Source organism: Xyrauchen texanus, chromosome 34 (assembly GCF_025860055.1).
Source record: "Xyrauchen texanus isolate HMW12.3.18 chromosome 34, RBS_HiC_50CHRs, whole genome shotgun sequence".
Lineage (NCBI taxonomy): Eukaryota > Metazoa > Chordata > Actinopteri > Cypriniformes > Catostomidae > Xyrauchen > Xyrauchen texanus.
Window position 1 is genome coordinate 20,231,214 of NC_068309.1, and position 16,313 is coordinate 20,247,526.

The following is a 16,313-nucleotide window of genomic DNA, read 5'->3' on the forward strand; positions in this document are numbered from 1 at the left end:
CCTCTTGTATCTAGATTCATACAAACATTCCAATCACTAAATATAATTAGCAGCCGCTTTATATTCAGTCTTTGTATTCAGAGTTTCTTGTGCAGTATGATAAATCCCTATCTCTGCTACTTAATAAGAGGAGTGTGTTTATATCCTACCGCAGCTTCTGAATGTTGGAAGCAATCCCAGAGAGACGGTACATTCCATCAACAACTCCATGTTTCTCAATGAACTCAGTGCAACTCTTGAGTACCTGGGGGACTAGAGGTTTAGACAAAATGTTACTGGAGCATCCTTTTTGGCATGAAAAGTGTGAGACTTGTCAAAATGCCAGATATTTTTGTGCACCGATATTTCAACAATCTTCTTGGATTTGTCATGATATATATAAACTGGACAACTGCTGCAGTGCAGCACAGCACTGCACGGGGTGATGGCAGTTAACTGGACCTGATTATCAGATAACATGTACATGATAGACTCTCTTGTATAAGCAGTTTATTGAGTTCACATCAGGGTTATTATATTTATAAAAGTTACATCTTATTTTCAATTTGTCCTTTCAAGTTAGTTTAGTTTTCATCAGTTTTCATTTATAGTTGAGTTTTTTCAGCGTTTTATTGTTTCAGTTTAGTTTAAAGCTGAAAAATGTAATATCTACACCAAACGGAATTGCTCATTTTTATTTTATTTTTTTCAAAACTGGTTTCTGAATACGTCCCCCATCTGTATCAAAGAGATAATCCCACCCCCAACTCACACCATTGGTTGAAAAACATTGTTGGGGTGGGTCTAAGCGGGTCGCTCAAAAGAAACAGTCATTTTCAACAGAAACTGTTTACAGTTTGAGAAAATTAACCTATGAATGGCTTACTAATAGTAATTTCTGCATATTAAGCTGGGATAGGAGAAAGTATTTTAAGACAGAAAAGGTTACAGCTTCAAGTTTTTGTTTGACTTTTTTTGTATTTTAGGGCAGCCAAGTTAATACACTAACTGATATAATTTAAATGCTAGATGCCATAAAGGTTTCAACTGTTTCAAACATAAACGTAAAAATAAACGTAATTCGTAGTCATTTTTATTTTAGCTCGTTTTGGATTTTGATTAATGAAAAAGTATTATCATTTAGTTTAATCCCCCCCAAATAATGTTGGTTTTTATTTTTGTTTTAGTTTATGAAAATACTTTAAATGAGTTTTTGTTAACCATAATAAGACATGGTTAACATAAGAGTTTATTAGTTCATATTTGCTCCAGTAACAATAGATATACTCCAGATCTCCAACTTTACTCAGAAGAATCTTGGTCACAGAGATGCAGACAACCTTGACAGGCCTCCTGCTCTTGAAAATCTTTATCCGGCTGATGAGTGAGTCTCAGTCTCTCAGAGGCAGCTGTTCATCTACATTCCTCACATAGCAGTCTGAAGCAAAAAATCCTCCAGAAGTTCCATCTCTAAGCTACGTTATCTTAAAAATCAATCAATGTGTTCAAAATGCATCAAAGCAAGAAATAAGTCAAAATGCTTATGCCATCAAATGGGAAACATAAAAAGAAACTGGATATTTTGTTTTGCAATGCATGGAGATCTGAAGAGCTTTACGCTAATGTGACTGACCCATACTACTGGCTCACTACTTGAACAAAGTGTTCATCCCTGTATTCTCATGTTTCTTTGAGATCACAGCATCTGACATGGAGAGCAATCTGCCTTCACCTGCTTCATAAACACATTTAAAGGTATGTGTGCTCATGAGTAGGGAAGGACAGTGGAGGGGGCACAGGGCTCAGATCTAGGTAGTGAACCTAAAGACTTGTCTTTTAACACACTCATCTGTACACTCCAACTCGCCACAGTTGGTGATCTTTTGTAGCAGTTTCAGGAATGTTTTTTTTTTTTTTTTATGACTGGAAGCGTCTCTGGTTTGTGGATACAGAGCATGTCTGCATTTCTTTGCTCCTCTGACAACAAATGAAATCTCTTAAGCATTTTAATAAAAGCTTAGGTTTTTTTTCACAAGTTGCGAGGAGACCGTTTGAAAAGGACAAGGATTACATTGTAGGGTCAGGTAATAGCTCAAGGGAAGATTTGGAGACACGCAAATGGAGCAAGTGCTGAAGCTGCCATGGAACTTTAAATCAATGGGGAATGCATTTCCAGACATGGCTCCCTAACCATTATTCCTGACTTTCCACCCCTTTAAGCCAATCAATCGGTTGGCAAACCAGGCAGGCACATCCAAGGGCTATTCTGGAGGGGGTGGGGTGGGTCTGCTCTCCAGCCCACCCACTCAGTGTTAAAAGGGCTTTCACACTGGCAGTGTTGTCCAAATCAGCATACCGAACCCTAGACTACCTGAAGGAGGTGGTCGGAGCTCAGTTTTAATGGAACTGTGGCGTGGTTTGCATGAGTTTGCACTTGCTCAAGAAGTAAAATAACAACTGTATGCATTTTTGCAGATTTAAGTATAACAACATAATCAGTTGCACATACACATGTGCACCAGGAGTGGTAGGGGAATGTTGTGGGACACAGAACAGGTGAGATACCTTTAAGATACATGCGGGAGCAAGCGTGCAATGTATGCAGGGCAGCCAATGAGTCTCTTAAAAAAAAGCCTTCTCCTGTACATGCACATCTGTAAAATAATAGTTATACCCACATTGTGTTTTCCATCATGTGCACTGTGCACGATTGTCATGACACAAGTTGTATGTAAACACACCAGGGTTTGACAGAATGCGTGAGTCTGAAACCAGACCAAGCCTACATGGGGCGCCGGGAACAATATCACATGTACCCAGTATGAAAGCCACTAAGGCTGGTGTCAAGCTAAACCATTGAACAATGGTTGAAACAAAATGAGCAAGTTATTGAGAATGGCCAGAAGGGGGCAAGCTTACCATCATGGCCTGAGTTGAGGAGATGTTCTCCCAGGTCGCAGCCAAAGACCCTCTCCCTGAGGATACCTCTCTGCTTCAGCTTCTGTTTGGTCGGCCTGGACTTCATGAATGTGCGCAGAAACGTTATCAGTTTTCCGTGTTTCTTGGACACTGAATTATAAAAATGAAAATAAACAGAAATAAACACCGTTAGTAATTTTACATGTCAGGGAAACTAATGACGCACCCTGAATTACAAGTAATATGGCAATAATGAACCCAAGAAAGATCTGTTTTTTAGCACAGGCCGGTGCCAGCTACACCATGTAAGTGAGCCAAGATCTTATGAAATGAAAAGTGAAACAAACCACAGGGTTGTGTGAAAAGAATTGATTTAGGATTATTAGTGTCTTTGTTCCTTTACAGAAGGAATTTTCCAAATCCTCCATTGTAAATTTTGTCACAACCTGAAACACAAAAAGGCTTTTTCAGCAGCCAAGCAGAACTAGTGCATCCACCCCAAAATGGATTCAAATTGTTCTGGCAAAAGTACTATTATTTGGGTGTTTGTAGTACATCTGGTACAGCAATACTGAACCAAGCTGCTTTCTAATTTGTAAATAAAGCAAACTGAACAGCCATAAGTTTAATATTATAACATGTAAATTATGAATTACAGCACAGAGGCTCAGCTCTGAAAATTGATTGCATGATGATTGGCTGACATACAACATCTGTGGAAGTCTTTTAAAGAAAGTAATAAATGTTTCCTTTCATTTGATTTTTGAAGGAGGCCAAGAAGCAGGAATGACATCTCAAGCTATTTGGTCTCCTGAGCAGCTTGTGCTGACATTACATACTGACAGTAACAGCCATGAGAAAAATAATAATGATAATTCCAGCAGTCTGGCCTAGAATTTGTATGAGACCTAGGATGCCAATGAAGACAAATATCAGTGAGAAAACAGAGAAATGTCAAGGATTAAACAGGAAAGCACAAGTGCACCACAATAATTCCACTATATTTGCTTTAAAATCTGCCTGTACACCGACAAAAATTGAGGACTTCCTGGGCAATTGCATATTGGAGCCAATTTAGAATATTCTGTTCTCTTTGTTTTGTTTTTACCAAAACTAACCAAAAACTGTTTGGATATTGAAGCCTTCTGGATCAGCCCACAATCTGTTGCCAGAAATACTGTCTGAGACACTATAAATTCTGTGGAATTCCTGAAAAGCATGATGGTCAATCTGTGTTTGTGTTTATATGTGTGGGCATGTGTGATGGAGTTTGCAGAAGGCGGAGCAATTTTGGTTAGCAAAATAATTGCAAATATAATTTTTTTTTTTTTTTTTTTTTAAACACTCCCTTTTGATTTGAAGGATGTGTGATCTCGGTACACTGAAGCCAAAGTGGACATGGCAGGGGATATCTGCCAGCTGTGATCTCATCAATGGCTGCTCCTTTGTGAGCCATTAACTTTTAAAAGGAACATTACTCAATATTTTGTTCCTTATGAAAAGTATCAAAACCAGAGGTTGCAACCGGTACGAAGGCAATTAATTCTCTTATATCCAGTAAGGTTAATAATAAAAGAGGACAATATATAAATGTCCTGTTCTCCTCTTTAGGGTCAATAAAAAACAGATTCACAGATCCTCTTATTTTGAAAAATCTAAACATAGGCATGTACTAAAACCCAGAGAAGCTGCAAGCAGAAGTGTGATAAGTCTAGCTGTATGCATGTGCTATTCTGTTGCTACAGAAAGTTCCCTCCAGTCTCCACAAGAAAAGGTAATTGTACATACATATGCAGGACAACAATAAGTACTCACATTACGTTTTTCATACAGTCAAAAAAAATAGGATAAAAAATATGGGACAAAAGCAGTTTGGTGTAAGGATAAAAATACATGGGACAAAAGCAGACTTTTTACAGACTTTTGTTTAAAACAAATTTGTAGTGTATCTGCCTCTTTTCTTAGATTTTAGTATAATAAAGAGATTTGAAAATTAAAAAGTGGGGAAGATTAGGCTGTGAATTTGAGAACTTTTGTGTATAAAGATACATCTAAGTTACTATTTGCATTAGGTGTAAATAGCACTAGCCACACTGCAGGGATATTTGCACTCCAATAGTCTAGTGGAAAAACTGAAATTGAAGACAAGCTGAACCCCTAGTGTTGCTGCAGTGGTGTGGGATGTGATGACGGTGGGTAAATGTTTTTTTTTTTTTTTTTCCTCTGGTATGGAGGACCTGGGTTCGATTCCACCTTTTGTCCCACTTTTTCCCATGATATTTTCTTAAATTCTCCTTATAATAATAAATAAAAATAAAAATAAATAAAAAGTTTGAATTCCTCACAGTGATTTAGTCATGGTGACTGTCAGTGAGTTCTAAATTAAATGGGTAAAATTAAACATGGTTTTACTATAGTAATATTGTACTAACCATGATTTTTGGCAGAAGCCAGTTTTAAAGCAATTCACCATGGTGGTACTATATAGTAATATGTTACACAGTACAACTATCCGCTACTTTAAAAAAAACATAAAATAAAGAAATTGATTACAATGTTATACCATAGTACTACTATTATAACAGATGTTTTCTTTGAGATTAAATGACTGGGTGATTTTATAAAGGCTTAATGAGATAAGAGCACACATAAGACCACTTTCAGTTATTTCACACTGGATCAACAACTGTTATTTGACTTTTTGCCTCTAGGAACAATTTAGTTATTTTCTTTGGAGAAATTGGTGAATATATTTTACATCACATTTCTTATAAAGTACATTTTCATTCTACCAAATAACAAAAAGCAGATTTCAGCGTGCCTCCCCTGCCCAAAGTGATTCTAAATAAGGTGAGCTAGGCCAAACAGGAATGACTCTGAGCAGAGTGTTATATTCTTTAAACACTACCGGGAAGTCATGCCCAATCATAAATTGAAAAGATGCTACAGTATTTATTTTCCAACAGAACCAAAATGTGCTCGAGGCTGCACTTAACCCCCGCTGAGACACTGGTGACGTCACATCACAACGTGCCCGACTGCATTATATGATTTTATTCCCCTCCTCAAAGCTTTGGTTAGATGTTTTTTTTTTTTTTGTTTGTTTTTTTTTTGGCGTGAGTTTGGGTGACGTTTGAAATTAATCTCTCTAGCTTTAGTCATTAAGTTAATGTCGAATTTAAATGATATAAACATAACTTAAAACAGCACCAACAACACAAAATCTATCGGAAAGGGCGTTTTGTCTCAAGGAGAACAATACTAGTTTAACAAATAACGGCAAGTATTTAGACGATTAAGTAAACCCTAGTGCACGAGTATTCAGCTGTTTAAAAACAGTTTCAGCTGTTTTATCTCTTGTAACCATTGTATTAGAGGTAATAATAAAGCAACATTAAATCTTACCTTAGATTCAAATGTGAAATATCCGTGGAAGAATCCGAGGATGGGAAAACTGTGACTAGGTGAAGAATGCTGAACTTTGGCAGCAGTTGTTGCGAAGATAACCGATTAAAAAGACATGTAGTTTAAAATCAGCGCTTTATCAACAACGGCATCCTTTTTATAGACCTGAGACAACGTTAAAAATCATCACAAGACCGCTCTCTCTCTCTCTCTCTCTCTCTCTCTCTCCTCTCTCTCTCTCTTCTGTCAGCCGGTTAAAGCTAGTAGTCAGCATGCATTCTTTCCTCTTCTCTTTTCCCCCCTTCTCTCTTTCCTCTAAGAGTTTGTCCAGCCCCTTATATCAACTTTCAACTGTGCGGGCTTCTAACTGCAGTAATCGGGGCGTGAGCGCTCGTGCAACCCAGAACGAGATAGTTTCAGCCTGCAGGTAATGTTGCATTTATCGGGTATTCAATATCGAGTGTTGAATGTCGCTTATCTACGTTTCCATACAAGTTTTTTTTTTTTGCAACAAAATGTAGAGCATCAAAAACTCGATGTTGACACTTAAAATGTCGTGAAAAACTGGTTTGGGGAAAAAAATGTGTGAGAAAATTGGCATTAACGTAAAAATATTGTCACACCACAGAATTAACAACAATCCTTAGCCTGTGTTGATCATGACGACAAGGTACAAATCATTGAAAGCCAATTTATTGTACGTGATTATGGATCCATTTTAACGGTAGGGCCTATACCTGCACAGATCCGATGCCGCAAACATGGACACTTCAGAACACTTAGGAGTGCCAACACAAATATCTCTTATAATGGAGAACAAATTAATGGCAACTCTTTGCGATTAATTTAATCACGGTAGACATCCATTTACTTATTAAAGTTTTTTCTTTTCCACACAATTCAAAATAATAGACGGCAGTCACGGAATTGGCCCACAATACAAAAAAACATATTTCTGTGCACAGAGATGCTTTAAATTAAAAAGAATACACAAAAGGAGAAAAGCTTCAGTGTGCTTTTTTGGAACACTTATATGGGCATATATAGCCCAGTTCTATAAAATTATTGTTTAGCTTACTTTTTATAATAATGCCAGCAAAATTCCCTGTATTAAGTTAAATAAATTATAAAACGAATAAAGCATTACATTAAAAAAATTAAATTACTAAACTAAAAAATTATATTGTTTGTCCTATATAATTTTCTTTTCTTTACACAAACTTAAATTAGACTTAGTGTTCAGTAGATGAAAAAAGTCATCTGAATGATATTTTCAGAATGCTCTACACTTTTTTCAAGACTATAAACTATCAGAACAATTTGTCCAATGCTGAGTTCACTTTCAGCAAACTAGCTTTTGAACATTTTAAAACTTTTAAATATTTTCAATCTAACCCTCTTTACATCGGATCACATTTGCTGAGCTTCTTCAGAAAATGTAAATTGCATTATGACACTAAAGTTTATAAAGCAACATCAGGAGGACCAATATTACAGTCCTATCAGAAGGGCAACTGCTCCCTTTTGATTGGAATTCCATCTTCTGATTGCATTTATTTGTGAAATTAATGTCTCAATCCTCTCCCCATTTTACCAAAACTTTGTGGGGAAAAATTAGGGACATTGGGAGGTGAAAGGTACACAATTAGCAATATACACACATTTCTGTATGGAAACAGCTTAAGGGCATATTTCTTTTGCAATAAACAAACTTATGCAACAAAATGTTTAAACATGATGTCATCAGGCACACAATATTTATCGATAACAGACCATTTGAATGGAAACAGGCAGAAGACGGCAAATTAAATTATTATTTAAAAAAAATAATAATTACATTAGCAAAATATGGTAAAATCACCTTAAAATATTTACTGTGCACACCAACTGTTACATTAGAGCCAAGCAAGAGGTTAGAATGAAATATGGAAGGCATTTCATTTTTATTTGACTACACCACAAGGGCAACAACAATACATTCTTTATTTCTAAAGAAACTCGATTTAATGCCAAGGCCAAGTTCTATCCAGCTTTTATGAAACACATTGACATAATGCAGCCACAGGGACTTGACAAAGACAACCTTGTCTGGACTGGACTCCAAAGCAATAGGTTTGTGGCTGAACTGTCAAACAATAAACAAAGATATTCAGACACTTGCAAGGTAATAACTCTGGCTCAGTGTTAATAATGGACAAAAGCTATGCAATCTCTGAAACAGAAGAGAAATGGCTTACTAAAAATGTGTACAATCAAGGTTTCCTTTTGGCCAAATATTTCTTCCCTTTTGGCCAAATACTTTTTTGAAGTAAAGTTTAAATCACTGCAAAGAAAAAGGGGTCATGAAAACCAGAAATGAACCAGTGGTCTCCAATCCTAACATCTAGCTGAAGTTCAAAGAAAAGTCTGTGTTTTACTCTTACATTCAGACCAGGTCAGTCAGGAAACGCACAATCCCCTCTAGGACAAAAGGATCGATATTATCATGTAACTCTAATATGGTTTCTCTCTCATTTACTCGCACAGATCCTTCCAGCTGTCTTGGCTTGTTCACTGAGGCAGCTGCCCTTTGCTCCATTGAGAGGAAGACACTGGTGCCCCAAAAGGAAGTTAGGGAGTGAAGGAAGCTACATCTGGAGCAGGACCTGCTAAATCTGAGTTTATGGGAACAAAACTAAATTCAGTCTCTAATCTTATTTTGTGACTGAATAAATCCATAATTGTGAAGGGGGGACTTGTAAAAGTGTGAGGGATACAAAGTTTTCATAACCTAAAATATCCAGTTTTCCTTGGTAAAAAAAAACATTACAACAACCTTTATCACTGTTATGCCACCTGTGCCACAATACAGATGATAGGACATAGTGAAGTTAACCATTTACCCAGGGCATTTGCTTAATGAGGTGAGTGATTCATAAGGCATTTGTGTGTCATTTGGTAGGCTTGTCAAAGCTCTGCAGGGGAGCTGAGAGGTATGCTGTATTTGAGCATGCACTAAGGCAGCACTCAAGAATGTGTTCGAGTCACCATGGTGAGACTGTAGTTCATATTGTCAGTGAACAAAGCTGAGATTATTTTATAGCCTTTCTTATAAAGGGTCATGTAAATCAGCCCCACAATGTGTTGCAAAACAACCTTTAACAATGTCTGGCAAACACAATGCATTTGAAAGAGCAGAGGAAGTGTAGCATAAACTGGACAAGATCTGTGGAGAAGAACCTCATAGGTATTGAAGTGTGGACATAGTCAAAAAAGACAGTTTACAATATGACCACATAAAATGCAAAACATTGATAAAGGCTTTCACATGCAGGTATAATGCAGGGCAAGAGAGACAGAATGCTATGAAGGCAAATCTATGAGAAAGGACATAAGGTTCAAAGTCACATGCCACTGAGACACTAAGTGTGATAAGTGAAAAACAAGACTCCTTTTCTTAACTGTCACACAAAATAAGAGCAGATCCTGGTATGGTAAAGGGGATAGTCCACGTTTTTAAGTCACCCTTATGTTGTTCCAAACCCATATGACTTTCTTTTTTCAGTGGAACACTAGAAGAGATGTTAGACAAAATGTTAACCTCAGTCATCTTTCACTATCATTGTATGGAAAAGAAGATGCAGTGATAGTGAATGTTGACTGAGACTAACCATCTGCCCTTTACTGTTCTCTTTTAGTGTTCTTACAGAAGTGAGTCAGGATTTCAGGATTTGAAACAGCATGAGGGTGATCACAGATTTAAATATTCAGGTTAAAGTTAGTCATTCTGCTTGTGATGATAGGAAAGACCAGTGATACTATTCTAACACTATGGAGTGCCAGTAGTGTTTAGAAGACCAGTGAGTGGAAGTGACTGTGCATAGATGCACAGGGGAGTTTGGGGTTAGTCTGTGTTAAAACGTAATACATGGATAATTTTGCTCTACCTGAGCTCAGCCTGTAGGGTTTTAATGGGTCAGATGCCCATGCACTGTCCTGCTTTATACTCTCCATCTCCAAATCTGCATGCCAGGAGGAGAGAAGGGGAGGACCCAGTTAGAGAACATGAGAAAAACAGCTGCACATGCAGCTCTCTATTAGCTTGACACTTGAAACTCTTTCAGGAGAGGATTTCTATATTTCCTCACTTCACATTTCCTGTCCATTAGGTAATATTTCACAATTGTAATGATGGTGCCATAAACTGATCATAAACAAGTTGGTGCAGTAAAATGCGCTTCAATACAAATATACATGGCTACCAAGTGCTCTAAGCTGCAATGGAAGAGAAATGCTGTTTTATGATACTGTCAAAGGACAACTGAGGCATTCAGGGAGAAAGTGTGATAAAGAAAGATAAAGCGAGAAAATATGTGCATGTGTTTGTTTGTGTGTGTGTGTGTGTGAGAGAGAGAGAGAGAGAGAGAGAGAGAGAGAGAGAATAGGGAGGGTGTGTGACTGTACGTGTGTATATGTTGGTGTGTGTTTAAAGAGATAGTTTACCCAAACATGAAAATTGTGTCATCATTTACTCACTCTCATGATTTTCCAAACCCATATGACTTTCTTTCTTTTGTGGAACACAAAAGGAGATGTTAGGCAGAATGTTAGCCTCTGTCACCAATCACTTCCATTGAATCTTTCTTTCGAACATTCAACGCAGAAGTATAAATCAGACTCTATTATTGGACTGTATTTATGTCTCTAAAAGGTCTGCAAACACACCTTTTATAAGAATTGCATTAAGTGTATTTCTGATTTGTTATATCTGCTCTGTAGCAGAGAGTAGTAAAAACAATAAGAATTGTATTTCTCATTTTCAAATTATTGTTTAAAAATTTCCTAAATAATTTCTGGAATCGTTACTGGAACGGTTAAAGAACCATTTAATCATTAGGAGGAATCGGCACTAGAATAGTTTAATTCTTTACGATTCCCATTCCTAGTAATCATATGAGTAAATCATTTTTGGGTGAACTATCCCTTTAAGGAAAAAAGGGAGGTGTTGGGGGGAGTATACCAGCACGCACAGGGTGGGAACAGACTCCAGGAGGCCGGCCGCAGACCAGAGCAGGGAGACGCTGAGGAGCAGTGGAGGGAAGCACAGTCAAATACATTACACCTGCATGCAATAGGTTTGTGGCTGAACTGTCAAACAAGTGCAAAACAATGCCACATACATTAAAAAACATTACATACCACAGGGAGGTCAGTAAGTGTACAAGCAGTAAAAAAGCTAAACCACAGCAGAAATCAATGTGCTATTATGTCTCTCCAGTGGCAAAGCTAATCTTATAAACTCCATGTACTTCAATCCAGTCTTGCGTTACCCTTAATAATAAACCAGTAAAAAGCAGTGTTGTAATTCCAACCCAAACGCACCATGAGCTGTGCCATGTCATTGCATCTTGTGATGATATTACTCCCACAAGACACTGTGTACCATTGAACCCTCCCACCCACCGCAAGACAGCACGCTGATTGGCCAGATGAGTCATGGTGATTCACCCCTCCATGGATGCCTATTAGCATTGATTTGATACACAAGGCATCCGAAACCAAACAGAAACATCTGTAGATGATGGATAGTTCTCTGGAGGTCTTGGCAAGTTGATCAGTCCAAGTTGTGATGTAAACAGACCTCCTATAAAAAGCTTGGTTTAGTCCGCATGGTCCATGGCCACTCCAAACATGACAAAATTCATTACTCGCATTGGGATAGTGAGCTAGCAACACTGCATTTCAGACAGCTGTTTATCACGTTGTTTGTATAGTTACAGGCATCCCAACCTGCAAAAAGTCATTTCAGGGAGGTATCCCTGACCCCCCAGTTTAAAATAACAGAACAATGAATGAATAAAATAACTATTTTTGCCTAGGTAACTAGCCGGCCTGAATAATATGCACATGAAATGAAAGTTGTTTAACTCACCTCAACATGTCTTTTACAATCATTTAACCCGCCATGGGCAATGCTGAAGTCACTGTTACAAACTGTACAGCGTGCAAGACTGTCATTATGTTTCACTCTTATTAGACAGGGGTACACTTTCGTGTAGTCTGGCGTAAAATGTGTCTTATATTTTCGCTTTTTGGGGCACTCTCCCTCTGCCATGGCGCTCCTGTGTCTAGATACACTGTCCTGATTAATTAGGTTCGGGAGAAGAGATAAAAGCCCGCCCACACTGACAATTGATTGGTTGACTTACCGAAACAGGCCAATCAGGATGCTCTCTGTCTTACATGCACTTCTTGATACACACACACGCACACACACACGCAAGGTCTCTCGCTCTCTCCCTCTCTGCCGTGCGCGCTACACGGTTTGGAGCACAGTCTAACCGCTCTTGCTCGCTCGCTCTTGATTCCGCTATCAATACGCGGGAGACTCCCGGAACTTCCGGGAGACTTGGGATGTCTGTAGTTAGACTTTTCAGTGCTTGGCCAGTTAGATGTATGCTCAATGTTCTATAAATAGAGGAGATATAGTACACATGCCACACCGTTCCACAGTGTCTGATGTACATTAAAAGGTACATACGGCGACCTCCAACACACCAGAATGAAATAATGGAAAGCCAACAACAGTGCAAAAGACATTCAATTATAAAGGTGATAAAAAGAGAGGGTCATAGCGTTCCTATGGCGAGGCAGGAAGGGGTACAGAGACGAAGGAGAAAAAGAGACAAAGTGAAAGAGGGACAAAAAGGGATAGACACATGTAGGGCTGGGTGTGAACCACAAATTTCCCATGCAGCATGTTGACAATGTGCTTAGAAATCTGAAAATCTTGCATGACTCTTTGAATTTTTCAAAGAGTTTTGAAATTTGAAGTGACACTTTCAGAAAAATCAAAACAAAAAAAACAATTGGTTCCTTTCTAAGACTGTCAAGCTCCACAACATCAAATAGCAGCTTGTAGTCTTTTCTTCATATAGGCTTGAAGGCACCTCTTACAGTATTTTCTTTGCCCCCATCTCTCACTCACATAATTCATATCTCATGGAAACACATAAGCTAGCTTTCAAAATCCAGCATTTACTGAATGCTTCAACTGCCTCAGGAGGAATATGAATGCATCTGACTCTGAATAACAAGCGTGACCTTGCATTTGCTTTCCTGATGATGTTAATAGGGTTGGTTTTGTTTATAACACCCTGCAGTGGAAGCAGGCTATTATGGGATGGTTAATATAGACATGAGCTGAGGAACTGATGAGCTATCCTGGCAGGATTTGAGGAATGCATTGGTGTACGTATTTGCTATGGTACCTGGTTTTGGCACTGAATTGGTGACAGACTGCGGGACCTTGTCATTTATCAGCTCCACACACTCGCTGGGAAAGAAGCCAACCTGTGGAGAGCAAAGAAGGTTTAAAAAGCTAGCAGAGACATAAATGCCAAGGCTTCATAATTTTATGTATTCTGCACATCCAGAAACACACCGGTGTTATACTAAAGTGTTATAACATAAAAACACATGCAGGAAATCTTTTCTGTGTGACTATGCTAAAATGTTATATTCTAGAGACTTAAATACACTAATATTAGTGCATATGATATTTATATATCAATATTAGGTCTGCAAGTCAAGTGAGAAGTGAACTTTGATGAATTGGCAGCCTTTTGAACAGTGGTGAATTTTCAGGGCCAGCAAAGCCTTCTCTGCTGGCATAACATGGCTAATAATTAAACATTTTTTCATTTAATTTCTTTAACTTTTTACCTATGTATTTTCAATCGCTTTCCACTCCTAATTCATCTACAAACGAATAGGGAAAAATAAAAAATGTGTCCAATCAGAATTTATTCTTTGATGCTTACAAGCGAAGTGATTCACATCACATGCCTGAAGCTGAGCTTGTTAGTAGGGATGGGCGGATCGATCCTAAAGTAAAGATACTTCCGATACTGATGTTGTATAAAAAGTATTGATCCTCACACAAAAATAACGATTATAAATTTTTTTTTTTTTTAAACTAGGGATATTATCATTTGGTTACCATGAACATTAACAATAACAATAATCATAAGATTCAAAGTGAAATAAAAAGGCTATATTAGCAAATACTTGTGCAGGATAGGAACAATTTCTTATTCCGCTCATCTTAAAATGCATGCAGAAAGACACAAGCAGACAAGCGTTTGAGCCATCACAAGGCTCGTTCAAACAAGAGGGATCAGTGCTATCATTAGAGGTAATGATTAGATAGAAAATCAGAGTAACAGCTTAAAGTAAATTCACGCTAAAATAACAACATATCTATAGGTGACATTTCTTATGAGTTTGTGAGTAATTGTTGTTAATAAGTAATTAAAAAAATATTGTTAACTATGGTTTTACCGAAGGACAATCCAATCCAGGCAGAGATCTAAGACATCTTTGTGCTAGTTATCTGACACCTGGCTAAGTGATATAGTGCAATAAAGCATGCCCAGTGCTAGAGTGAAATATTTCTCTCTAGATTGGGAATAAAGCGTGTCCAGCGCTACGCAATTATTCCCTAGTGCTGGACGCGCTTTTATTTCCTGCATTCCATACAATGTACAAATATTTAAATACAAAAACTGGACTGCTGTCATTCAGCTTCAAAACAAACTGTTGATCTTATCTTTTAATATTCATATCCAAGTGCCCTCGACTGATGAAGTCTTGATGAAATATTTGAATCGTTTGGTAGAAGATCCCTCAGACCCCACTACTTTGGCTGTCTCTGAGCCCCCAATATACTCATCCCTGCCAAGTTTTGTAGAGACTATTTTGACTGTTTAGGATTTGCTTTTTATTATTATTATAATTTATTTATTTATTTTACAAAGTACTATTGCTGCCAACGTGGCAAGTTATAATATGTGTAAGCTACGTATTATTTATCTGGAATAGTTCACTCAAAAATAAAACTTTTATAGCAGCACTGAATACAAACTGAAACATAAAGGGCCAAACAAAGATAGAAATGCTGGGCATATGCTTGTGGGCCAGTAAGAGAGAGCAGTTTGATTTGGCAAGAAATGTGTGTGTTTGTACATGTTCCCTGGGGTGGGTAATGAGCCACACTCTTGGAAATGAAACCAGTTAGCCATAACTGCGCAATGCTATTAACTGTTATTGAATTCTTTTAAACACAGACCATATTTTCCAAAAACACACTGACAACAGAGTCATTTTGTTAGTGGTAATATTAATATTACAAATCACATCAACTTGAGGTTTTTGGTGCTTTCTGGGTGATGGCTAAGTTCTGCTCAAAGATCTGGCCAGGTATGCTAAAGGTTGCAGACTCCATCTGATGTAGGAACAACCCATGTTACTCTGATCCCCCATTATCACTGAGAAAAACAGTTAAATGTAGGTTGCTCAAGAGAATGAACATTTTCTTAACTGCCATGTACCTTAAACTAGTAAGGCTAAATCAAACAGAACAAACCTGGAAACCATGCTTTCCTCTCCACCAGGTGGTGTCCTCTTTGGGTGGCATGTCTATTACTGAAACAATATCCCCCACCTGAGAGAGAGAGAGAGAGAGAGAGAGAGAGAGAGAGAGAGAGATGCATTAACACCACTCCTGACAAAATTATTAGCAGAGCAATCACAGATCTTCAATACTGAAAATTAGGGCTGTCAATTGTTATTTCCCTCTGTCTATTTGGTGAAACAAAATCAAAAGTTGTGTTTTTTTTGGCTGGCCTGCAGGCAGCCTTTGTTCTGTTTTACCTCTATATATTTTGTTCAATCAAATATAGGTGTAGTAAACCTGTACCATCATGACAAGGGGAGACGAGCTCCCCTATAAATCCACACCAATTAGACCTGCTTGGGTAAGAGTATTGAACATCTTTAGAAAATGTGTCTCTTTCACTCAATTTTGCTGCTTAAACTACCCACTTTTGACCTTAAATCTATGTCCTGATCCTGCGACTGGTTGTAACATAATTGGGGGCTCGTCCGGGATAGCACAACACTGACAGAGGGTCAAGAGCTATGAAGCATAGTCTTTTGCAAAAAGCTGTGATAAAATCACTGTACCACAC

At 37.9% G+C, this 16,313-nt stretch overlaps 1 protein-coding gene across 1 annotated transcript in view; it reads right to left on the minus strand.

Annotated features, from left to right (window-relative positions):
• The window catches only part of arhgap32b (Rho GTPase activating protein 32b), a 76,127-nt gene that overhangs the window by 10,309 nt on the left and 49,505 nt on the right, over positions 1 to 16,313 (minus strand). Inside the window, exons 9-14 of the mRNA XM_052103777.1 lie at positions 15,710 to 15,787; positions 13,554 to 13,635; positions 11,313 to 11,363; positions 10,230 to 10,304; positions 2,899 to 3,048; positions 150 to 252 (exon numbers count right to left, since the gene is read on the minus strand). Coding sequence (XP_051959737.1) covers positions 150 to 252; positions 2,899 to 3,048; positions 10,230 to 10,304; positions 11,313 to 11,363; positions 13,554 to 13,635; positions 15,710 to 15,787 — 539 coding nt within the window. The remainder of the gene's footprint in view (positions 1 to 149; positions 253 to 2,898; positions 3,049 to 10,229; positions 10,305 to 11,312; positions 11,364 to 13,553; positions 13,636 to 15,709; positions 15,788 to 16,313) is intronic.